At 43.8% G+C, this 26,260-nt stretch overlaps 1 protein-coding gene across 4 annotated transcripts in view; it reads left to right on the top strand.

Moving 5' to 3' along the window:
• The first annotated feature begins 5,678 nt into the window (after window positions 1–5,678).
• Window positions 5,679–26,260, top strand: part of COG2 (component of oligomeric golgi complex 2) — a 41,699-nt gene continuing 21,117 nt past the window's right edge. For all 4 annotated transcript variants that reach the window (XM_060285945.2, XM_060285946.2, XM_030839609.3 and 1 more), the window contains exons 1-8: window positions 5,679–5,842; window positions 14,204–14,365; window positions 15,492–15,557; window positions 17,753–17,833; window positions 19,687–19,790; window positions 22,666–22,774; window positions 23,805–23,984; window positions 25,633–25,757. In XM_060285945.2, the coding sequence (XP_060141928.1) occupies window positions 5,771–5,842; window positions 14,204–14,365; window positions 15,492–15,557; window positions 17,753–17,833; window positions 19,687–19,790; window positions 22,666–22,774; window positions 23,805–23,984; window positions 25,633–25,757 (899 nt within the window). In that variant the 5' untranslated portion in view covers window positions 5,679–5,770. The remainder of the gene's footprint in view (window positions 5,843–14,203; window positions 14,366–15,491; window positions 15,558–17,752; window positions 17,834–19,686; window positions 19,791–22,665; window positions 22,775–23,804; window positions 23,985–25,632; window positions 25,758–26,260) is intronic.

The following is a 26,260-nucleotide window of genomic DNA, read 5'->3' as shown; positions in this document are numbered from 1 at the left end:
TTGCTTTTATTTTCTCAAAGTTGACACTAGGCATGAGCTGAGAGTGAGGGGGTGTTGTTCAGAAGGGGCGGGGTTAGGTGTTGAGGCAAACCCCTAGGTGGGAAATGGTCATTTCCATTGGAAAGGAAGCAAACCACTGGAGAGACAGGGGAGTCTACAGTCAGGGCTGAGCATCCGTTTGAGGTCGTGGTACAGCAGGTTGGCTCAGTTGTGTGAATGATTCCTGGGTGTCTGGCCTATGCAGCTGGCATCTGGTGAAGCCATTTATCAAGAAACAAAATGAAGGAGGATAAGCAGGTCTTTCCGAAAAGATGATGAATCAAGGTTTGAACGTGCTGAGTTTGAGGCACCGGTGGGACATCACCGTGAAATAGCACAAGTAGGTGGTCCGTTACTTGGCCATGGTGGGGAAGAAAGAAGTGGATAGTGGGGAGGCAATAGGAGAGGAGCTGCCTTGTGGGTGGGAGCTGAAACCAAAGGCATAGTTAAGATCACTACAGGAGAGGGTAGCACAGAAGAGGAAGGTTAACTGAGCCTGGAGGAACTCTGGTGGGAAAGTCACATCATTGGTCATGCACGACAATGACAAAACAGGTCACAGCTTCCCAGGGCCAGATGCCAGGTCTGGAGCCTCATTCATTCCCCACCTCTGGCGCAGTGCTGGCCACACAGAAGTTAATTCTAAAATTCACCCTGATTTGATTTCTCCGCACTTTCATTTGCTAGAATCCTATCACAGCTTATTATTTGAAATGCTGCTAGGGGAAAATTTTTTTGAAGGTAAAATTATGACTTTCATACAAATATAAAATGAACACTTGTAAAGATATTATTTAATTCATTAATTAACAAGGAAGTCAGTAAGACATTACCACCACTCCAAGGGAGAATCCAAAGAGTAGACACATAAACAAACAGGAATGCTTAAAAGAATTTGCTTTTATAGATGCAAATAGATGCAAAACTGGATTCCTCCAAAGGAAAGAGGGGGTCAGTTGTACTTCCCATGGACAAAATTCATTTGTATAGCTGCAGATAAGAATAATTTGCATGATATCAATTATCTACCGTTTACAGGATTGTCCATAGCTCAAAGACAAGAAAGGCACACAACACTCCCACAGAATCGGCCCAGAAGGGTGTGCTAGAAAACACCTACGTTTCCTTTGAAGACTCTATTTTCTTCCACGTTTATTTCAAAGTCTTTCATGTTTTTCCCTATAATGTTAAAAACAAAAAAAAGAGTTATCCTTACCACTTTTATTAGTTGGGTCTGTTATAAAATACACATGGAATAATACTCCAGTACTACCATACCCAAACATGGGTACTAGTTGATTAGGGAGATGAGGCTAAATTTGGGATACCTTAGGATTAATCTGTCTCTTAGTTGGAATGGGAAATTCTAAGATTCAAACCAAACCACCTCAAATCTACTCTGGAACGTAGTGGGATATCAATCAAATACAGAAGATGTTGAAATGGTCCTGTGAGCTCACTGCGAGCTTGCCAAGTTGGTTGGAGGCCTGGAGCGTGATGCTGGTTCCACCCCCGCCCCTGCCCCAGCCCATGCCTGCCTTCCTCTTGGAATGAAAGAGTGTCAGACTATATACGTAGCCTTCAGTTCAAGCGTATGATCCATATAAAAATGGAAACCCTCCTCTCCTGCGGTAGCGAACAAGGATGACTCCGGTTGCTGTTGGAAGCTTTCGCTGCTCTAGCACAACAGTTCAGGAGGGATCAGAAAGAAAGCACGTTGATGATTACTGGAGAAAATGCTCATATGAATTCCCTGAGCACAGTATTTCTCTTTGCAAGTTTTAAGTGTTCCATGGCAAGTCTGCCAAAAGTGTGAGAAGTATAAATAGGGAAGAGTGGGAAGGAAAAATGGGGACCTGTCACGACGCCACTGAAAATAGGGAACTAAGAACTTTCCTGAGATCCAAAGTCAAAGGGGGCTAATATTTACTTAGAAATGGAGTAGCAGGCATGAGCTTTAGCATGAAATGAAAGGCAGAAGAGTGAAATTAGGGAATAGAAGAGAGAAACTTGAAGATAGAAAAATGTGTCAAATTGAAGTCCTGCTCTTACGAAAAGTACAGATCAAAGAATGAGGGAAAAGGGGACTTCCCTGGTGGCACAGTGGTTAAGACTCCATTCTCCCAAGGCAGGGGGCCCGGGTTTGATCTCTGGTCAGGGAACTAGATCCCACATGCATGCCGCAACTAAGAGTTCATGTGCCACAACTAAGGAGCCCTCGAGCCGCAACTAAAGAGCCTGCCTGCTGCAACTAAGACCCAGTGCAACCAAATAAATAAATAAATATTTTTAAATAAAGGAGAATGAGAGAAGAAAATTAGGATACGCTGACTGCTTATTATGTCTTGCACTGATTAGGAACTTTATATCTACTTTTAATTTAATCTTTCAGTTCCTATTTCCTATGAAATAGCTATCTCACTAAAGACGATATTCAAATGTTTAGCAGCACAGACAATGAACCAATCAGAAGCTGGCCAGAGGACCCCTGCTGAGCTAGACCTTAACCCTTCATCAATCGACTCCCCAGGCCACAGTAGGGATCTTGGGAAGGGCTCAAGGCAGCAAGGGGACAGGAAGCAGGCTCTAGACAGAGGCCACGCACCCACATTTGCATGAGTGAAATGATGTGTACCAACTGAACATCAGCTCTGAGTGACACCTGTCCTCTGGGCAGGTTCAGGCTTAATCTCCGTCTTCACTTTGTCCTTTCCATGATGCTCCACTAGCATCAGGGGTCTTCCCTGCTGCTCCTGCAGAGGCCGGAGAAAGATGGGCTCCAGACTAGTCATTTACAACCGGCCTCCAGGTCACACCTCCTGGGGTGAGAAGAAGATGGGCCGCAGGCCTACTGTTCACTACCAGCCTCTTATTTACATTTCCTGAGACAAGAGACAAATGGGCTCCTGGCTACGTATTTATGACCAGGCTCCTGTCTGCATTTAAAGATCTGCACTTTGATATAAGAAACAACAACAGGAATAGGGTAGGTAACTGGACATTGGACACTTTTATGGCAGGAGGAGAGAGGGGCTAAAGCCTGTTAAGAGATCAAGAGATCACACATTTCCCGTCCTTGAGGCAAGGGAGACACTACTCATGCCCTAACGGCCTCATGGGGTCAAAAAGGCAGGGGTGCCAGCCCATAATAAGTGTTGCCTTTGCCCATGCCAGACGCCTGTGCGAGGAAATCCTCTTGACTGAGGGGTGCATGCTCACCTAGGGGAGGGTCCCAGGACAAAGTAGCCATGGGGTCAAAGCAAGATGATTAGCCAAGAAGGCAAAGACCCAGAAGACTGACCCCTTAGAAAGGATTTAAACTTCCCAAAGGCATGACTCTCCTGACTCTCTCGCTGAGTTCGCCCGTGCGTCTTTCCGCATGTACTCTGCTTTTCTAATAAACGCTTTACTTTCCTCTATACCTTCCGTCTCCTTGTCAGATTCTTCCTTTCAAGGTAGACAAGGACTGGGGGTTTAAATTCTAGCCGCTGGCCCCTGTGGTCTAGCGCTTAGGATTCCTGGTTTCCACCCAGGTGACCAGGGTTCAATCCCCTGGTCAGGGAACTAAGGTCTCGCTTCAAGCCGCTGCTCGCTCACTGCTGCATGCATCCAGAATCACGGCGGGCAGCAGCAGGGACCCTTGTTCTCCTTTACCCCCTAATCCCTTCAGCATCCCCATGATTAGCATGCCAGCCTGTATAAATTTAGGTACATTTCTTTACTAAAGGCCTGGGAACAATTGCAGAAGGCAATTATAATGAAGGAAGGAAAGAGTTCAAGTTCTAGTTCATTTAGACTTCTAGAAAAGGCAGGGTTTCTCAGACATTTTTACTTGGTCTACCCAGCACCTTCCCCACAACCCCCCATCTTGGCGCCTTGGTTAAGGGTGGGCTTTGCAGTCTGTGCTTTCTGGGTTTGCAACTGTCACTCAGTAACCTCGTGGCATTGGGCTAAAAGTCACACCTCTCAGAGCCAGTATTAGAACTGGTGATTTTTATTAGGTGTGATGATGGCATTGGGGGCTTGTAAGGAAGTATCTTTTTTCTTCTTTTTCTTTGATGTGTAAACAGAGGTATTTGGGGAGCAGGAAATGATGTGGTGTTTGCAATTTGTCTCAAAATACATTCCAGATGAAAAAACGGGAGTGGTAGTGCCGTGGTAGGAGAAGACAGATGATTGTTGAAGCAAGGTGATGAATACGTGGAAGGGGGTGAGGTATCCTGTGCTCTCCAGACTTTTGTGTGCGCTTGAAAATTTTCATAATAAGAGTAAACAAACCAAAACAAATAATGAGCCTTTCTGGCTCCACATTTTAAAAAGAATAGCAGGATGTACTTTTCATGATTGTAATTTATTTTGATTTTCCAGATAGATCCCACCTCTCATCCTATCCATCAGCTTCTCTAGACATTAGCAGGGAACATTCCCTTTGACAAGACTTGCCAGTCCCAGTGGTAGGGAGTATATTGTTTTGGATTCTATACCTACATTTTAAAAATGTCACCAGTTTCCTATTTGGAGTAACTTGAATGCAAGTGTCTTATCTTAAGGTGTTGCTTTCCTCTGTCCCACTCCTTTTTTTTCCCCGGTAGCCTTGCCATTTCTTTTTTTTCATTTTCATACACCTTTATTGGAGTATAATTGCTTTACAATGTTGTGTTAGTTTCTGCTGTATAACGAAGTGAATCAGCTATATGTATACACACATCCCCATATCCCCTCCCTCTGGAGCCTCCCTCCCACCCTCCCTATCCCATCCCTCTAGGTGGTCACGAAGCACTGAGCTGATCTCCTTTTTAAGGACTCTTAGGGGTTAGCATTATCTCCGAGGAGAAAATAGCCTTGGGAGGAACAGCCTACACCCTGGTGTATAAAGGCAACGGGCTGCAGGAAGGAAAGACGTGGCAGGGTGAAGAGTGTTTACTGAGGTTCGTGGTTAGGGTTATCAGGGTCTTAAGGAGAAAAAAAGAGAAATGAATCATCATCATTTGATCATGGTATTCACAGCCAGAGGGAGGGACAATGGGAAAAAGAGAAACACAAAGAAACCGTCAAAATAAAAGTGGGATGTGCAGGAGGAGGGAGAAAGTCTGAGAAATGGGGGAGGGGGATGTAATCGCACCGATACTGGCCACAAACACAAAAATTTGCCCATTCCTGGTTTACATTAAAAATGAATATGTATGCACATGTATTTGTCGGCTGTGTCCCGACTAGGCAGGTGATGAGGCGCTCCTTTAAGAACCTTGAAGACCCAAAGTTGCACTCAGACCGCCCACCTGGATCTGAGCCCAACCCTGGACCTGAGAACCGAATGGCCGACTGCGGCCGTGGCTGTTCCCTCCGCCCTGGAAGAGCTTGCAGGTCGATTTTTGCCAGCGGGTCGAGAGGGAGCCCCGGAGTCCTCCAGCCCGTGCTCTTAGCGCTCAGCCCCCGCCTGGACCGCCCGGTCGGAGCCGGCCCGAGCTGCAGGGCCGCCCTCCGCCGCACGGGGCAGCAGCACCTGCAGCGCGGCGGCGGCGGCGGCGGCCGTCCCGGCGCCCCTCTTGGCGGCGGCGGGCGGAGGCCGGCCCGCGGCGCGCTCGCTGATTGGCCGCGGCGCGGACGCTGCCATGTTGGCGGAAGCGGCGCCTTCTGTACCTTGGCTGCGGCCGCCGAGTCCGTGCGCGCGGCGTCCTGCTTCCTCGCCTCGTCCGGGTCTCGGCGCTGAGAGGCGGTGGCGGCCGGCGGGATGGAGAAAAGTAGGATGAACCTACCTAAGGGGCCGGACACGCTCTGCTTCGACAAGGACGAGTTCATGAAGGTGCGCGCTGGGGCTCCGCTTCCCGAGCCGGCGGCGGGGGGCCTGCCCTCCTTTCGCTCCGGGGCCTCCTCGGGCCGCGCCCGCTCCGGGCCGGCCCCCGGCGGGACCTCGCTGTTCCTCGCAGTGGGTCTCTTGGCTTCAGGTGTGGCCGGGCCAGCCTGGAGAAAGCACCACTGTGAAATCGTGCGTAGTGAGCGAAAAGGCCTTGAAGTTGTGTGCAAGTGGTTTTGAGCTAAGTATAAAAAGCCCCTATTATTACCCGACCCCGTTAGCATGCAGTGCAGTAGGATTGCCAGTCCCCTGGCCAGACAGAAGCTTGTTGACCAGCGCCTTGCACCTAAAAGCTCAGTACTAATGCATTGACCAGATCTCTGAACCCACGCCCATACCGAGGGATCAGGTGGGGGGGAAAAGGCACTAAATCGAAAGTTTTTCCTTAACGTTCATCTAAAGCTTCTGAATGAGATATTTAAAAGATGAGAATCTTCTCATTTTGTTGGCGATACAACAAAGCAAGCTATTCTCCTTTTCTAAAGTTGCTCTACTGCTCTTTATAAGGTGACCTCGAAGTTGGTCTGCAGGTCATTGTAGGACATAAACTTACATAAGCAGAATAGCAATATAAACCGAAAACATTTTATGGATAATAAAGGTTCATCAGGCACAGCCTTGAAAATATCCAAGATTTGAATCAGAGCTAGGAGGAACTTTGCATACCTATTTGGTGTAACCCTCTCGGTCTGTACTTAAACTACCAAGAAACATATTTATGTTTTATATCTAAGGATTGGGGGGTTTGATACCACTAAGTGGCTGTTTTCAGTGTTAAAAAGGTAAACGTTTTGGCTCAGTAGACGCTAAACTTTTAAGGAAGTGAGTGTAAGTCCCTTACTGTTCTTTTTTGATGACTTTAAGTCATACTATGCTTTTTCTTATTTTAGGTTCATCAGTCTCTCTCTCTTTTTGTTATTTGCATTCAGATCACATCTCTGGTTTTTAAAAGTATTTATATCTCATTTCTTTATGGCTGAGTAATATTCCATTGTATATATGTACCACACCTTCTTTATCCATTCCTGTGTTGATGGACATTTAGGTTGCTTCCATGTCCTGGCTGTTGTAAATAGTGCTGCAGTGAACATTGGGGTGCACATAACTTTTCAAATTATGGTTTTCTTCAGATACATGCCCAGGAGTGGGATTGCTGGATCATATAGTAGTTCTATATTCAGCTTTTTAAGGCGCCTCTATACTGTTCCTAAAAAAGAACGAAATAATGCCATTTGTAGCAACATGGATGGACCTAGAGATTATCATGCTAAGTGAAGTAAGTCAGACAGAGAAACACAAATATCATATGATATCACTTATATGTGGAATCTAATTTTAAAAAATGATACAAATGAACTTATTTACAAAACAGAAACACACTCACAGATCTTAAAAGCATACTTATGGTTACCAAAGGGGAAACGTGCCGGGGAAGTGATAAGATGGGAGATTGGGATTGACATATACTTACTACTGTGTATAAAATAGGTAACTAATAAGGACCTACTGTATAGCACAGGGAACTCTACTCAATATTCTGTAATAAACTATATGGGAAAAGAATCCAAAAGAGTGGATATAAGTATAACTGATTCACTTTGCTGTACACCTGAAACTAACACAACATTGTAAGTCAACTATACTCCAATAAAAAATTTTTTTTAATGTGGTAAAAAACAGTATTTCCATCTGGATTCTCTCCAGTGTGGCCATATCATTTTTAGTATGCGGGGCTGTCTAGACCCAGGAATAACTTACTCTTGTTCTCGTACAGTGGTGTTTCTGCTAAACCACGGCAAGGAAGAGCGTAACTTGTCAGGGATGTGTGAAAGGGACCGCGGAGTGAACTTGCTGATCCAGGAACGCTTTGTTCCACCCCCTGGCAGAGAGCTGCCCTGGAGCGAGGGTAGAAAGAAAGACCATGATGAGAAGAGGCGCACTGGAAGAAGAAAAGGCACAAGCAGAGATCAGGGGCTTTGTTCTGACTTCTGATTTCAGGAGTCTCAATACAGAAAACTTAACTTGTCCAACTTTTGCCTTCTTCAAGGCTTCCTTCAGGCTCAGTACCAGCATTCTTTCGGACTTGCTAGCCCCACCACGTTTCTTGCTCTGAGATGGCAGAATGCCTTTGGCAAGAGCAGCTGCAGAAAGCAGAAACCTCAGAATACAAGTTCTAAAGTAGAGCCTGCAGTAAGGAGAGGGCAAACTGGGAAGGTGGCTGGAATGGCCCTGTTCTGTCACGGCTCCTAAGCCTCTGAACGTGCCCTACAGTTTGTAGTGCTAATAAATGTGACCACTTCACATGTAGAAGAAAGATACCTAGGACAGCTATCCTGTGTTAAACGTTGATTTTCTAGGTGAGACCTGGAGATAAAGGTTATTTGCAATTTGTGTTTCCTTCAAAGAGACATTTTATAAGTTTTAGTTCCATGGCAGAAATGGTGGGTGGAGAGCTTGCTGTCGGGGTTATATTTCTACCTCTGTGTCTCATTCAGCACATTTTGTAATTTGTTCCTGTGGGAAAGTTAGGGAATGTCCTATTTGCATTAGGAGAGTTGAGATTCCTTGAAATCCAGTCGTTGGGTTGGAAACTGTGTCATTAGTCTGCCAGACATGACGAGGGCCTGTTAGGACAGTGGTAGCAGTTGCTCACTTAATAAACATTCATTGATCACCTGCTTTGTGTCAACCAGCAATCTAGACGGGATAGTACAAGGGTACATAAGATATGGTTTGGGCTGTTGAGTATGGTCACAGGAAGACCACCGTGTGTGCTGAGAAACTGGACCTAGTCCAAAGAGGCTGGAAGGCTGGCCAGGAGTGAGACCGCAAAGGTAGGAGGGCAGCTGGGAGGGTTGCAAGTTGGACGGGGCCCTGTGTGCTACACCGAGGGCCTTGTGCTCGATGAGCTGCCTTCACGGTTAAAGCAGATGACATGGGCATGTCTGTTGCATTGGAGCAGCGTTAGAGGGCGCTGTGCCACTGGTTCCTTCAGGTTGATGTCGGGTTCCAGCTCAAGGGAAAATTGTGTTGGATTTGAACTGATGAGCTAATATTTTGATACGGACCGTTCTTGCACATGTGTTTCAGTCCTAACTCAGTGTCTTAGTGGTACCTCAGACCTTTAGGAAAGTATTTAATAAATTCTTAATAAATAGCAAACTACCTTTCTGAACACAGAAAAAAAAGAGACTACTAAAAAGTTATTTCAGTGGTCCTTGTGAAATCTAATGAGAAAGAGGAGGGGACAGATTTGTGGAAGATGGAGGTGATCAAAAGACAGGAGTGGCAGATGGAAGAATCACTTGGGGCAGAGGTGGTGGTGACATCATACCGTTAGCTTCGTCACCTTGCAGAAATCTTTAGCGTGCGTTGATAGCCAGCTATCAGATGAAATAGGACCTAAGATCTTGGTATCAGGGAGAGAAAGCGGCCTGCTAACAGAGATAAATTAGATCCCTTTATCTAGGAGTGCTATTGGAATCGTAGCTTTCCCCTTCTAGCCCAGCGTACGACTTCGCTTCCTGTTTTATAGCAAAAATAGTGCCATCGAATGGGAACTCCTTCATCTTGCTGACGATGACGGCTCATTCTCGTATTTGTGCCCGTTCTCTTTCTCCTCCTCGCCGGTTATGTAGAGGGGTTTTCCTTCCTTCCTTCCTTCCTTCCGCCCATGCTTGGAGCCCAGGCCCTCCTGCACTCTCCCCACTGGCTTTCGAACACGCTTGCTTTGGTCTCTTCCCCTTGACCCTGCTGCCTCTAGTCTGTCCTGTCACACTCTTCCACATTACAGCCAAATGGTCCAGTTGTTGTTACTTCCTTCTGCGCTTTTTGGCCATCTGTGTGTCTTCTTTGGAGAAGTGTCTGTTCAGATCCTTCGCTCATTTTTTAATTGGGTTGTTTGTCTTTTTATTGTTGAGTTGTAAGAGTTTTTGTATATTCTGGATATTAGACCCTCATCATATATATGACTTGCAGATATTTTCTCCCATTCAGTGGGTTGTCTTTTCACTTTTTTAATAGTGTCTTTTGACACATAAAAGTTCTTATTTTGATTGTGTTCAATTTTTCTATTATCTTGATGCTTCTTGTGTCATATCTAAGAAATGACTGTCTAATTCAAGGTCACACGGACTTTCACCTGTTTTCTTCTAAGAGTTTTATAGTTTTAGCTCTTCTGTTGAAGTCTTTTGATCTATCTTGACTTAAATTTTCGTTTATGGTGTGAGGTTGGTGTCCAAATTCATTCTCTTCCGTGTAGATATTCTCTTGTCTTAACGTCAGTTGTTGAAGAGACTCTTCTTTCCCCATTGAATGGTCTTGGCACCCTTGTAAGAAATCAGTTGACTATAAATGTATGGGTTTTAAGTTCTTTCTTTTTAAATGTTTAGGAAATCTACAGTGTAAAGTAAAACTATTTCTGAGAAATGAAATGTGGCTGTTGTTACATACCACTGAGTTTGGGGTTGTTTGCTGTCATAGCAAAAGCTTCCTAATCCAGTATTCACAGATGTTCTAAGTAATTTAGTCTTGTGCAATGCAACGCTTGTTTAAGAACAAATATATAAATGGCAAGTTGAGCGCTAATGTTACCTAATAGCATTTGTTTGTGAGAGTTGAGTTATATGATTTAGAGTGTCACCATGAAGTTCACACCTGAACTTCATCCATCTGAATTTCATACCTTCAAAGATTATGTACCTGAGGCAAGCAGAGTGCTCTGCACAGTCATACAGCTGGTTAATAGCAAGGCCAGGATGTCAGGCTGAGGCCTGCCCACACGTTCTTGCTGCGATTGCTGTGTAACTATGAATGTAAGGTGTTACCTGGGGTCGTCTCAAGCAGCAAGATGTCTAGGCTAATTCTGGCTCTAGGTAAAGAAGCAGATGGTTTTCACTAAGTTGCTGTGAAGTTACAGTTTGGTGAGAAATCCTCTTATCTGACACTATCAGAGCAGGTGTTTGGGTGATTAATTAAGAAAGTCAGTTTTTACAAGTACTCAAGGGATGGTGCTCGAGTCCTTAACATTCTATTTTCAGTCATACATGTGTACATTTATTCTCCATTGATGTGGCGCCAAGCTCTTCTCTCTGAAAATTCGTCTGCTGATTCGATTCTAGATTGTCCTTTAAGTCGGTGAGAACCCTAAGGCATCTGCAGAGAACCTGGTGTAGAATCCTTCAAGATTTGTGTGACCCTCCTTCCAGCTGCCCTACCTGGTTCATGGTCATGTGATACATAATTGAGGAAAAATTGTCTTATCAATTTCTCAGTATCGGGTCTTCACAGAGCATCATAGTTTTCATGAGAACAGTTATCTTCTTGCACTTATATTTTGTTGGTTTATATAATGTTTAATAAAATTCTGTAATTTTGATGATAAGTACAAGTGACCTTAACAAGTTCGGGAATCATCACATCTGATTCTTGATGACTAAACAGCTCAGCTAGTAGCAGAGTCATAGGTGCAATAGACAGTAACCTGCTGGCTGTATGCATGTCTGCCTACCAGGGGCATCAGAATGTTACAAAGGGAGATGGCATAGCGAACCTGTGAGACCAGTACTTGGAAGTTGGTTTTGAAAGATTCTGAACATGTGCTCAGTGGAATACTCAGCATCCATATAAAATGTCAGCACAAGTTTATACGTATTATGGAAAGACATTGGAGTTATATCTCTATATGGGAAAAGTAGCTTAGAAAAGGCTTATTAAGATTGTGTGTGTGTGTGAACACAGGAAGAGGTCTGGGGTTTCGTGGAACATGGTGACGTAGGAGGATCCTGAACTCACCTCCTCGCATGGACACACGAAATCGACAGCTACTTAATGGAACAACCTCCTCTGAGAAAACCCCCCAAAACTAGCTGAGCAACTCCTGCACATCTGGCAAACAAGAAAAAACCCACATCAGAGTGGGTAGGAGAGGCTGAGACACAGTCTCACCATACACCCCTCCGCCAGCGTGGTGACCCACAATCAGGGGGAACTCCCATCCCAGGCTGCTCCCCGAGGAGCGAAGGGTGTGAACCCCACCCCTGGCACCCCTACTTTCAAGACTTGCACCTGGGAGATGAGCCCCCAAAACATCTAGCTTTGAAAGTCGATGGAGCTGGCATCTGGAAGACCCATGAGGCTACAGTGACCTGAGAAACAGTTCTTGAAGGGGCAGCATGAACTTACCCTCCCCAGGGCCTGACACAGACACAGCAACTGAAAAGGGCCCAGACTTGCTGTGAAAGAGGCTTGTTTATCTTAAAGCATCGGCCTGAGGGGCAGGCTTCTAACTTTGCCCACGTCTGGGGGCTTGGAGGCCGGCGGGGCCATCTGTGCTCTCTCTCTCCTTGCTCCGCTCAACAGTATCTCCTGGAAAGGAACGTGTGTACTTGGTCTGGCGCCCTGATTTTTGCAGCTGCTGCCTGGGGACACCTCTTAGGTCACCTGGCTCTGGTGGCCAGTGAGGTTTACGCTTGTAGGTCCCCAGTGTTCATTGCAGTATTATTTGCAATAGTCAAGACGTGGAAGCAGCCTAAGTGTCCATGGATGGATGAATGGATAAAGAAACTGATACACACACCACACACTGGGATGTTATTCAGCCACGAAAAAGAAAGAACTCTTGCCCTCTGTGGTGGCAACGTGGATGGACCTTGAGGGCATTAGTGCTCAGTGACGTAAGTTAGAGAAAAGATGATCATGGTCTCACTTGTGTGTGGGATCTAAAAAGCAAAGCAAGAAAAAATGGACCCACAGGTACTGTTCACATGGGTGGTTACCAGAGGCAGCCGGTGGGGAGTGGGCAAAATGGGCGAAGGGGGTCAGATGGTACAAACTTGCAGTTAATTAGGTAAGTAAGCCTGGGCAGGTGGTGTACAGCATGGTGACTGTAGTTAATACCGTGTTGTGTATATGAAAGTTGAAGGGAGTGAACCTTTTTTTTTTTTCAGTCTGTTTAGAAAAGTCATTAAACAATAACAACTACGATAAGCAGCAACAGCAACAAATCCTAGGCAGTGGAGAGTTGGTACAATTATTATCACCCAAAGTGCATAATTTACATTAAGATTCATTCCTGGTGTTGTACATTCTATGAGTTTTGACAATGGATAGTGACCTGTATGTACGGTCACAGTGTTGTGTGTAATAGCCCTAAAGCCCCTCTGTGCTCTGCCTGTCCATCCTTTTCTCCCTCCGACCCCAGGCAGCCGCTCATCTTTTTACTGCGTCCATAGTCTTGCCTTTTCCAGAATGCCATATAGTTGGAATCCTATAGGATATACCCTTTCCAGATTAGCTTTTTTCACTTTGTAATCTTAAAAGTTCTCATAGCGAGAAAAGGAAATGTGTAATGGTGTGTGATGGATTTTAACTAGACTTACTGTGGTGATCATTTTATAATAGATACAAAGGTGGAATCATTATGTTGTGCACCTAAAAGCCATATAATGTTATATGTCAACTGTATCTCAATTTAAAATATAATTTATATTTTAAAGAGAAAGTCAAAAAAATTCTGGAAGGATGTGAATCATGATGTTAAATAGTGAGAAAAACATTAATAGTGCCTATCTGTAGAGCATCAGGACTGAGTGATTTTTTTTTTTTTTTACTGTCTGTCTTTTGTGTCATTATAGCCCACCCTCCTTCTCCTCGGGTTCCACATCTGTGGATTCGACCAACCATGCATCAGAAATATTTGGGGAAAAAAATTCCAGAAAGTTTCAAAATGCAAAACTTGAATTTGCTGAATTAGCAACTATTTACCTAGTATTAACATTGTATTTACAATTATCTGCATAACATTTACATCTTATTAGGTATTATGTAATCTAGAGATTATTTAAAGTATACGCAAATACTGCGCCATTTTATGTTAGGGACTTGGGCATCCCCGGATTTTGGTGTCCTAGGGGGTCCTGGAACCAGGCCCCCGTGGATGCTGCGGGATGGCTGTATTTCTTTGTTGGTTGAAAGTTTCACAGTGAATATTTGTTACTTTTAAAACTAAGGGGAAAGGAGCAATTTCTGTTTTGTGAGGAGCCTATTTAACGTGTGTAGTTAAAAAAAATTAAATCCCTTGTAGAATGTAGGCGACAGGAGAGAATGCTCTTGGTCAGGGGCCCCCCTCTTGGCGCCTTGATAGTGCACAAGCACCTTTATGTCGCGTGTACTGAAAAGGACTTTCTCCCAACGGCAGTAGCCTTTCAAATGAGTAGAATGGCGTTTATCTCTTATTCTTTCTCTCCTTTTATTTCTGTGTGTAAAATGTGATATCGTTGCAGTAATTCTTTTTTCTGGTTTTATTTTCAGGAAGACTTCGATGTCGATCACTTTGTGTCCGACTGTCGGAAGCGGGTCCAGCTGGAAGCACTGAGAGATGACCTGGAGCTCTACTATAAGCTGCTTAAAACGGCCATGGTCGAGCTCATCAACAAGGACTATGCAGACTTCGTCAACCTGTCAACGAACCTGGTAAACTTTAAATCCAGAGTTCCTACCAGTCAGTGTATTTACATACGTACTACACACTCTCTTTCTCACTCATGTTTATTCTTAAAAGTGCTGAGTGTTTTTAGAAACCTTTTAGTTGATTTTTCCCCCAGAAACTTGGAGAGATTACTAATCTTATTAATAAAAGAACTAAACTTTCTTGATACACATTTTTTGTTTTGAGTTTAGTTTGATTATATTTTGAATGACTTATTAAGAAGTAGTGAAAAGTAAAGGATAACCATCTCAAGAGTGGTTGTTTTTGTTAGTTGCTAAGTGATTACCGTGAAATCTCACTGGTTTAGACTAATTTGCTAGAGCAGATACCAACGATTCTTAAGGAAGTGCTTAATTTACTTTCAGGTACTGTGCTAGCCAGACATAGGTTGAGGAAACGTTGGCCAATATTGACCTTTAGGTGGCCTGGTTTTATAAAAACATAGGAATGGTTTGTGAGAAGCGCATCAGTTACTTGGAAAAGTTGTTTAGAAATGCTTGAGTTTTAATACTTGGAAAAGTCTTCTTGTTCATACTTTATTTTTTGTTCAATCTGTTTATCCAAAGAAGTATAGAAAGTCGCCATCTCCATGGGAATTTCAGGAAGCACTAAGAATAACGAGCTGTGTTTGCTTTTGGGAAGTACACCAGTAAGATAAATGTTCCAGTAGGATTAGAAACCCTGAAAATTTTATTTCCATTCTATTTAATTTGTATTTTTCTCAAAGGCTCTAATAATACTTAGGAGAGATATAGCTCATCAGACTTTCACATCAGCTGGCTGAACATCATAAGTACAGAGATAGCTATTTTTCCTGTTAAAGTTTTTTTAGTTCATTTAAAATTTCATCCAGAGGCAAACTGTACACGAGGAATCTTTGATTTATTACGACTTTCCCTATTTGCATAGTTTCATGTATATCAACAGATTTTTTCACTTTCTGTGAGCAATATTTGTGGTAAGATAGCATTTCTGTTATTTATCTAGTTATTAGCAATATGTGATTGTACGGAAAGAATAACCTAAGTCTAGTACTGCTTTGCTCGTTAAACAGAAGCTTCAGTGTCACTCCTGACTGACATGCTTGTGCCAACATGATTTTGCCTTTAGGTTGGCATGGACAGAGCCCTCAGCCAGCTTTCTGTGCCTTTGGGACAGTTACGAGAAGAGGTTCTGGTAAGTCCCCAGGTGCCAGTAAACAGTCTATATGTATAAAGCACGTTACGCTCGTTTGCCTTCTCCAAGAAGAACTCCTTTAATGTGTTAGGTTGTTGTGGTGGTGGTTTAATGGTCCATGATTATAGTACTCACCTTCAAAACTGGTGAAAATGATTCTCTACTTTTTGCATGTGATATTACAGACTAAAAACGTGTTTGGTTTGAAGACGACAGATCGTCAAAGAGTAGACACTTTTAAATGTCAGGGCGGAAAAGAAGGGTATTTCAAAATTTAACTTGTTAATACCACCTCCCCCATCTGTAAGTGGTCTCCAACTTAGAACTGGCTGACGTATAGTTTAAAACTTGTAATTTTACAAGTGTTTTCCCAGACAGTGTTTTACATGTGGTTAGGTTCCTGGACCAGTCTACAAAAGCTGTTCAACCCCTGTATGTAACTGAAGGATAATATAAATATCATGTAACGCCTAGTTTCTGGGAGAAACTCTCTCCCGTGGGAATGGGAGTGTCTGCCTGTAAGCCTTGAGGACAGGGACCCCATCTGGATGAACAGTGGAGCGGGAGTTTCGGCATCACCTCTGACAGGAGACCGTGTGGCCTGCCCTCCCCTCACCCACTCGTCTGTGCTAGGCACCCCGGCCTCCATTGTCCCTTAGTTGTGATGCACTGCACCATCGCTTCCTGTGTGTGTCACCACTGGACCACGCCAGACCAAGTGGCCTCATGCACCTTGCCCCCGAGACCGCACCTGGCACGTGCGAGGCTCTCAGTAGGTAACGTAGGTAAAGAGGCCCTGCCTGCAGAGAACTGAAGGAAATGCAGGATAATGGGAGTGTCAGAGCTGAGAAGTCCCGAGGAGGGGAGGGGTAGGCGGGAAAGACTTCATGAGAGAGATAAGTGTTGAGCTGTGCCTTGAACTAGCAGATGTGTTTGAAAGTGTATGTTTTTGAATTTTACAAAAGCTCATTACAGTGCTTTTCCTTGGAGTGGAAGGAAAGGGGTTTGTAGCCCGCTGCTGGGCTGCACGGCAGCTTCTGCGTGGCTCTCCTGCCTCCTCCTCGGTGCTCCCTCACCTCCCAGCCTCGTGGCTGGCGTCTCCTGGGCCTCAGCCTGTGGTAACCTCCCATTCTTCTCTGTGCGCTCTCTCCGCTCTGCTGACCTGTGCTTTCAACTTCCTGGGCTGCTCTCACGCCTCCGGGCTCTAGTCCTGCCCTGCCACCTGCCAGTACCACGTCACCTCCCTTATTCTGCAGCTGTCTTTATAGCCACGTTTCTCCTCACCAGCCACAGACCTCACCTGCCTTTTTGACCTCAACTCACGACGCTGCTCTGAGATTCTACGATCATTGAGGGATAAGACCGTTTCTGTCTAATTCATCATTGTAGCCTCACTGGCTACCACGGTAGCTGACATTTAATAGACATTTCATAATGTTTATTGAATGAATGAATTCACCTCTCTATAAAACTTTTGTGATTTATCTAGTTTATTCTGATCGTTTCCATTACCTTCATTTTGGCCTCAATTCTTCATACTTGGCTTAATTTATTAGCTTCTGGACATGTTTCTCCACCTATGACCTCTGGCTTTTCCTGGCCATTCTGTTCCTTACTTCTTGATTCCTGCCATCCCCCAAACAGCATTTCATCGGGAAATATCAGTGCTTCGGGATTCTCTAGTTCCCTAAAATGTGTAGAATCTAACGTCCTCCTAAATCAGCCCCTCCCTGTTTATTTCTACTCCTGCAAAATGAAGCCTGCAGTGCACCGGGTGCATGCCTCACCCACCTTGAGTGTGCGCCGTCAGTTGTGTCTTCCCACCTTTGTCTTCTGATAACCTCCTCTCCACCATCGTCAGCTTCCACAGGTTCTCAGGGTCAGACTCAAGTCCCATCCCCTGTGCCAGACTCTCCTATCCTTTGATTCAGATGATTTCTTGAACGACATTGACGGTACATGTATTATTATTCCTTCGGCCGTTAATCCTCCATAACCTTGGCTTTATATGTCATTTTGCCCCCAAACCATGAGTGCCCTTGACAGCAGTTGTATCTGATATTATGTATTTTTGTCACTATCTGCATAATACCGGCCCGAAGATAAAATTAAGTTCTGTGGAATTTAATTAAATGTGTAAGTTTCATAATGTCACAAAACAGTTTCTGCTGTATGTTTTCTTTATTCTTTTAAAGAGTCTTAGATCATCTGTCAGTGAAGGAATTCGGGCAGTAGATGAACGAATGTCTAAACAAGAGGACATTAGGAGAAAAAAGGTAGGTTGCACATGGCTTCATGGTAGCACCTTGGAGTTAACGGCACTTCCGCGCATGTGGTCTGATTTATTTCTCTTGGTACCTTGGCAGAGAGGAAGTGTGGGGTCTCTCCTTATTTTTAGGCATCAGTGTTCAGCAAAGTTCGCGAGGGGTCGAGCCAGAGCTGGAGCCCAGGTCTTCTCACTCCTGGGCTGATTAAGGTCCTGTTAATAAGAGAGGTGTGCTAAAGTAACTAATAGAAGAAACAGAGAAAATCGCGTGTTCTTCTCGTGCGTTAATTATCCGTGGCGGCATTAAAACTTTGAAAGAGAACTGTAGATTTCTTGCGCTGCATGCCAGCGAAAGCCCTGCCCTCATGTCTTCTCACACTTCTCAGTACTATGAAAGTGGTTTTTCTCAAAGCCTTTTTCTATGTATCTATATATACTTACACTTATAATGTCACGTCAACTGTTTGAAATAGTAAGACAGAATTTTAGATGTACCCAAGTGGTCACACAATTAACATTCCTCAATTTTTCCGAAAGAAGAAACAGTAATAACTGGTATCCGTGAAACACCTTACAGTTTAACGGGCATATAACTAATTTCTCAGCACCCCTGTAAAGAAAATATTAAAATTTCAGACGTTAGGGAGTAAGTGGGCTTTCTAAGACCAGCTCTTCCAGTGTTCTGCTGCAGGTTGAAAAACTAGTGTGTTGCTCCCATTCTGCTGCGTTTATTTCTTCTTTTGTTTCCACTTGCTAACTGTACCTCTGCATGCACTGCTTTTACATTTTACTGGTCCTGTGTTTCAATTTTATTATCTGACTTTAAGGATGTAATGGCAGAGTTAGGATTAGAATTTGAGACTTCTGATTCTAGCCTGGTGCTCGGTCAGTGTTTTCTAAATTTATTAGCATATTTTCAAAATCTCAAGGGAAAGAAGCCTATTTTGAAACCTTCTGTTTAATTCTCCTTTAAATATCAGCTTTCGTCCAAAGATTTCAAGAATGCAGTGCCTTTCTAGAAAAGATTGTAAGCTTTGTGAGAGCAGGGAATTTTTGCCTGTTTTATTCACCCGTGTCCTCACTGTCTGGAAGAATGTCTGGTGCACAATAGGTGCTCAGGAACTATTTGTTTAATTTTTTTTGTCTTTTTTTAAAATTAATTTTTATTGGAGTATAGTTGCTTTACAGTGTAGTGTTAGTCTCTGCTGTGCAGCAGAGTGAATTAGTTATACATATATCCACTCTTCTTTCGATTTCCTTCCCATTTAGGTCACCACAGAGCATTGAGTAGAGTTCCCTGTGCTGTACAGTAGGTTCTAGTAACTGTTTGTTTAACGAATGACTTCCTTTTTGTTCTTTTAAGGATGAGAGTTTTTATAATATTCCTCAACCTCTTTGATAATGTTTATTGTGTAATAATGTCTTTAATGAATTGACGCTTAGGCATATAATTGTGTCGTATACATGTAAATAGGATAAAGATGATCGGAAACTAAAATTAAAACATGAGAAAAGGGTCATAAGAAAATAAATGTAGTGCCTATACAGGGGTTCATTTAAGATGGGGAAAAGAAAGAAGAAATAAAAATGCAGGAAATGAGATAACAAAAAAAGTCTAGTTTTTTTCTTTTTTTAACTATTAACTCGTAATAGAATATTGAAATACGCTTCTTCTGGGCAGCTAACATTAAGTTTTACGTTCTTGGGAATTCAGTGTTATGTAGAAGAATTCAAACTGTAGAGTGCTCCACACACTTTAAGGTGACTTTTGGCTTTGTATTTCCCTGCATTTAGAAAGGGGAAATAAGATAATTAAGATTAAACATCACAATAACTTCTTTTTGGCTTCATTTTTTTTTATAGATATGTGTGTTGAGGCTTATACAGGTTATTCGATCAGTTGAGAAAATTGAAAAAATCTTAAATTCTCAACATTCTAAAGAAACATCTGCACTAGAAGCAAGCAGGTAAGTATTTTTTACTAAATATCACATAAATTAGTACTTCACACCCAGGCTACTTTTTTTTTTTAGTTAAAACGCATTTCTGATAAAGAAGAAAAGCCAAGTCTATGGCTCAGTGTTTTTGAACGTAGCTTATGAAAAGTGGAGGGCATGAGATGGTCAAGTTTATAATACATCCTTCTAAAACCTTTGTGGTGATGGACCACTGTTCCAACACATCACCTTACAGGGAGTCAGAGGAGTGTGCTTTCAGTGGAGGATTTTTATCTTTGGAATCGCCTTATGTAAGCACTGGCAAAATCCTTTGACCTTCCAGGTGTGGAATGGCTTTTATCTTTCATAAATTTACGTAGACGTGCCCAGAGTATCACCATTCATGTATCTTGCACTAGCATTGTAGCGTTAAGAAACAGTACAGGACACATTTAGTTAAAATTTATAAACAAGGGAAAGAAACCTTGTGAAATTAGAAAAAAATGACCATTTCCTTTGTTACGCTGCGACCGTCTTACTACCTTCCTAGTGTGAATTCTAAATCAGCCAGGTAGATGAGTGGCTCAGAAAATGAGTAGGTCACACCAGCACCATGGTGCCTTGGGAGGGGCACAAGTTTGTGCTGCATCTACCATTGGGCAGCCTGAGTCATGGCACCTCAGCTCCCTGTGTCATGGGCAGCGTAAGGCCAATAGGAACTCCGCTGGCAGGGCTGTCTGACAGCTTGGCAGCCCGCACCCGGCATGTCGTAGGCCTTCACACATCTAATTTGGGTCTGACAAGAGCTTCTCCTAAAGTCGCGTGGACAGCCGTAACATTCTTCCCTGAGTAATATTGGATAATCTGCTGCAAAGCCAACCAAAGCCAAATTGAATATACCTATACCAGAGTCTTACCACACGATAAAGGCATGTTGGATTTCTTAATTTTAGGAATCAAAATGTTAGATTTGGGAGCACCTTAAAGGCAGTACGCTCCATATCTCTCGTTGTATAGATTGAGGAATGCGGCATCCAAAAAGGAAGTGATTCTCCTGCCCTGGGTCTCTACTTCCTTTCATAATCAAGATGTACAAACAAGTGGTCAGCACTTGCTGTCTCTGTCCCTTCAGCCCCCCCGTCCTCACGCTCCTGCCCTTACCTCCGCTGGCCAGGGTCTCCGCTGCCGTCCTTTCTGACCCGTCCCTTCTGACCCGTCCGGTGGAGCCGTTTGTCTTGAGCTGCTCCGCGTCTCTCTCACCCTCAGCAGCATTGGCAGCTCCTGCCAACTTGTCTGCACTCGACATCCGCCATACCTGCCTCCCTGTTTTCTTTCCACTTGGGTCCGTTCCTACTCCCTTCCTCACTGATGTCTTTTTCTATGATACTATTCCTTTGCGATGTTCCATCTTTTTTTTTTTTTTTTTCTCCTTTTTGGCCGCACCGCATGGCATGTGGTATCTCAGTTCCCCAACCAGGGATCGAACTGTGGCCCCCTGCAGTGGAAGCGCAGAGTCTTAACTGCTGGACCGCCAGGGAAGTCCCTCAATGTTCCATCTTCAGTGTAATAGATATTATGCTGTTTCTTGCTCAGAATCACCTTTGAGTACTTTTTAAAATTCAGATCAGCAACTTTGAGCTGTAGAGAGAGGAAAACCAGGGCAATGTAAGTGAATGGTAACTACAGCATGCTTCTTAGTACAAGAAACGTTTAGATAATTTATAATTAATAGGTCCACACTAGGTTACTCAGGAAAGAGGGATTAACCTTTTGGGTTGGTCTTGCAGGGGAATTGCTCTCCCTCTAAACTAGTTTTGTGTGTGTGTGTTTTTTTTTTTGTTTTTTTTTTTTTGCGGTACGCAGGCCTCTCACTGTTGTGGCCTCTCCCGTTGCGGAGCACAGGCTCCGGACGCGCAGGCTCAGCGGCCATGGCTCACGGGCCCAGCCGCTCCGCGGCGTGTGGGATCTTCCCGGACTGGGCCACGAACCCGTGTCCCTTGCATCGGCAGGCGGACTCTCAACCACTGCGCCACCAGGGAAGCCCTAAACTAGTTTGAATGCTACAGATCCAGGACTGGATAGACCTGAAATGGATAGCATTTCATTTCCTTGTGATGTGGACTTTTTCCCTCACTCACTGATAGGTCACCATTAGATACAGGATGCCTCAAGAGAAGCCCAGCAGATGCCTCAGTGCCTTTACGTTTTTCTTCTTTTGCTATTTAGCTTCCTTTTGAGTGGTATTGTTGCAGTGTATTTTAGAGGAAAGAAGTGCATTTATTACACTTTGTGGCAGATACACAATGAATGTCCTTTCACTAGGACCCAGAGAATACAGGTTGACTGCTCTTTCAGCTCTTTGGTACATGAAAATGTAGAGCTCTTCTGACTTACTTGATGTATTGCCGCTAGAGGGCCGCTTTTATTTTATCAAGGAGACAGCAGTGTTTGGTATTTTAGAAGTACTGGAGGTATTTTAGAGGAAGAGAGAATGAGACAGAGCAGTAGAAGGGGATTCAGGTGTAAATAATAGGATAGGGCAAGAGAGGGAAGGGAGGTTAAAGATGAAGAAGGCCATGGACAGGAGAGCCTGGGGGAGGAGGTAGAAACACCCGTCACACCCACAGTGGCCTGGTCCAGCTCCTGCTTCTTGCTTGGACCCTGTGGCTGAGGCCAGGCAGCGTCAGTGGCTTATACTGAAGTAGTTGCCCACTGTCCTAGAACATGCTGTGCATGTGACTTGTGAAAGCTGATGGCACGAAGGATGCTTTAGCTTCTACCTTGTAACAGGGGGCTGTGGAAAAACACAGTGGGTGCTAAAGCATCAGCATTGCTGATCATGTGATGTGTTCTCTCGGAAACTTAAAACCTTTAGGAGTTAAATTTCTCTAATTGTCTCTACTAGCCCACTTCTGACTGGACAGATTTTGGAGAGAATTGCCACAGAATTTAACCAGTTACAGTTTCATGCTGTTCAAAGCAAAGGCATGCCTCTTTTGGACAAAATAAGACCAGTAAGTGTTGTTTTAGATTTCCACACTTTGGTATTTAGGAATTTGCTAAATAATTTTGGTTTTACCTGATACAGGCATACCTCATTTTATTGCCCTTCACTTTATTGCACTTCACAGATATGTTTTTGTTTTGTTTTGTTTTTTTAACAAATTGAAGGTTTATGGCAGCTCTGCATCAAGCAAGTCTATCAGCCTACTAGTGCCATTCCAGCAGCATTTGCTCACTTCATGTCTTTGTATCACATTCTGGCAATTTTCACAGTATTTCAAACCCTCCACCAGCAAAATGATTACAGCTCACTGAAGGCTCAGATTATGATTAACATCTTTTAGCAATAAAGTATTTTTTAATTGTTTTTTTAGACATAATGCTATTGCAGACTTAATATACTGCAGTATGGTGTAAACATTTCTCTTACGTGCACTGAGAGACCAGGAAATCCCAGTGCCCCGCTTCACTGTGGTCCTGCTCGATTTACTGTGGCCTGGAGCCACACTCGCAGTGTCTCCAAGGCATGCCTGTCATGCCTGTGATAATTGTTGATCTGCGGGATTCTGAAACTAGCTTTGAATTTTTTCCTTCAGTTTTTGTTTTTTGGACCCCTGCCCCCTAAGTGTCACACATTGTAGATTTTGTGTAAAGACACAGGCATATTCTCCGAATTATAAGGGTAAAATTAATTCTAAACTTCATGTAACTTGACACACTGCATGATGTAGTCAGAGTTAGTTTATCCGCAACTCTCGACTGGGCTTTAGATTCATGATGTTTGTCAGATTTACTCTGTAGCTTAAGAGGAAAATAACTTTTTTTCTCATTCTGCAATTCTGTCTAAGTCCTCCTTTGATATAGCAAAGATTTACTTATAAAGAGATGTGGGGTGGAGGAAAGATTCATTGTTACGCTCCAGAAAATGTTAATATTTCAATTTTACACATATTCTCTTCTAGTGCCGCCAGAGATTTGTTATGTATATATTTGAGTCTTTAGAAATTGTTCCAGCTGCTTTCTTACCTGTTTTTCTTGCAGCGTATAGCTGGCATTACAGCCATGTTACAGCAGTCACTGGAAGGCCTCCTTTTGGAAGGTCTGCGGACTTCCAGTGTCGATGTAATCCGGCACTGCTTACGGACTTACGCCACGATTGACAAGGCACGGGACGCGGAGGCGTTAGTTGGTCAAGTCCTCGTGAAACCATATGTGGATGAGGTTTGTGCACCCCCAGGCCTCCATTCAGCAGGCATTCAGAGAGCGTCTGCTGTGTCCTGGATGCTTCACTGGGCGTGAGGGTGGATCAGAGGTCCTTCTGTGAAGATTCTCATAGTTACTGCAGCATCACTTGTAAGAAAAGATTGGTCCCTGGTGGTTACAGCCAGCATGCAGGAGTCAGGCACCCTCTCTCGTATTTTCTAGTGATGCCGTAGCCCAGGGATTATCTTAATTTAGTAGGGTGCAGGTCTTCCCTAGGGAGAAGGTGTGTATCAGAACATTTTTAGGTCAGTTTTATGCTATGTAAATTATTTGCCAATAAAGTTTTTAAAACGAATCTTTTAACTACTGGTCTGGTGGGTAGAATGGAACAAGTAAAGCAGATGCCAGCACCGCAGCTCAAGTGCCTCGTGGTGGGACAGCGGGCCAAGAGCCCTGAGCGTGGAAGGTCTGCGTGGAGGGCTGTCTTCACAGACTGCTGAGGAGTGTGTGGGCCAGGAAGGTGAGAGGGAGGGAATATTCACAGATGAAGGGCTTTCATAGGCAAATTAGCAGCGTAATCCCTTAAATCCAGAACTTGGCTATCCAGTGTCCTTCACCTACGAGGACACAGTTAAAATTTGGGAAGTAAGCACGTTCTGCCTTTGAGCAGCCAGAATATATTACAGATTGTACCATGTGAAGTTGCCAATACTCAGCGTTTTCCGACGCGCAAAAATGGCAGCTTTGTCTGGTTCAAACTGGTGGAAGTCACAGGCCCGTCCTCAGTGTTTGCAGACTTTCTTCAGTGCCACATCAGTGTGGACGCTCTTTCTGTCCAGTAAGTACAAAGCCCTACTCAGCATGACTTTGGGGTGAAAGTCTCCCATTTATAAATGGGGAAAATTGAATGTCATTGATAAAAATGAAACTTAAGGATTAATTTCAATAGTCCAGTCAGCTTTCATTAGGATTACTAAAAATAAATGATCTGTCAACTTCCTCTGTTTGTATCCTGTTGTATTTCATAGCTGTCTCTCTATAGGAGTGAAAAAGACAAATTACCTACACTATTGTGAAAATGGTTACTAATTTATGCCTTTGTTTTTCATTGAACTGAACCTAATGTGCTAAATTAAAGAAACGTTTGATGTCTCAGTGGCATATTAAATAAACTGTGGCCACATTTTAATTTTATTTAAATTCGTATGCTTGTCATTCGCCTCTTGATTCTCAACCTTAACACAAAAGACAAAATAATAATAAAGTAAAATAAAATATACTCCCTTCCATCTTTCTCTGTCTCAAACCTTCCCCTAATCTGAATAATGGTATTTAGAAGAAAAGGCCACGGTCAAGACAGCAAGGAGCTGTTGTCATGGGAAATCATCGTTTTATTTCGTTTTCAAGCTCAGGAGGGAAACAGGCGAATGTGTCTGGCTTTTCAGCTTCAGGCCAGTCTCTGTCACCCAGCCTGTGTCTCCCCCAGGTCAGAGCTATGCACCCGAATCCTGGAACTAGCTCTGAGTGAGGCTGTTACTGTTAGGAAACATGTCAGCTGGGGAGGAGGGGGGCGAGAGGAAACACACTTTTCAGGTTTTCTTTGTTCTTTTCCCTGTGGTATGTAACTCATACTTGTCTTTTTTAAAAATGATGCTCCTTTTACTAGGTGATTGTAGAGCAGATTGCCGATGCTCATCCGAGTGATCTTCAGCTCATGTACAGGAAGCTCCTGGCGTTCGTTCCCCACCACTGCCGCCTCCTTCGAGAGGTCACGGGAGGAGCCACCTCAAGGTAGTCTGGGCAGCTGTTCTCAGAGCTCCCGCGGCCCGGGGCTGCGCCTGGGAGCCGCTCGTGCCCTGCTGGTTCTTGCTGTCTCGTGTGGACCGGGTTCAGATGCCCTTTCCTGTCTGTGTGTGAGCACAGTGCTCTGAGCTGGGCAGGGACCATTAGCCTCATCTTATAGAGAAGGAAACTGTAGTGGGTGGAACGGAGGAGAATGGTGTGTCTCTCTTGAATCCACAGCCCATGCTTTGCCCTTTCCTACACTGTCAGTTCCCTAAACTAGGTTTGAAATAAAAGTTGGTTTCCTTCCATTATCCTAATGTCATAATCTGTTAATAAATATCAATTCAGTTTAATTCAACAAGTTTTATAAGATGTTAATTGTGGTTAAAGTCATCTTCAGTTTTCCCTCCTTTTGTCTGATTTCCATGGTTTTCAGTTCTGTTTTGTAAATACCCCACTGCCTTCCACCACTGCCACTGTTCTGGTCCAGGCCTTTGTCATTTCTCTGT

The sequence above is a fragment of the Globicephala melas genome, chromosome 16 (genome assembly GCF_963455315.2).
Source record: "Globicephala melas chromosome 16, mGloMel1.2, whole genome shotgun sequence".
Lineage (NCBI taxonomy): Eukaryota > Metazoa > Chordata > Mammalia > Artiodactyla > Delphinidae > Globicephala > Globicephala melas.
This window is presented reverse-complemented; position numbering and strand designations above follow the sequence as displayed.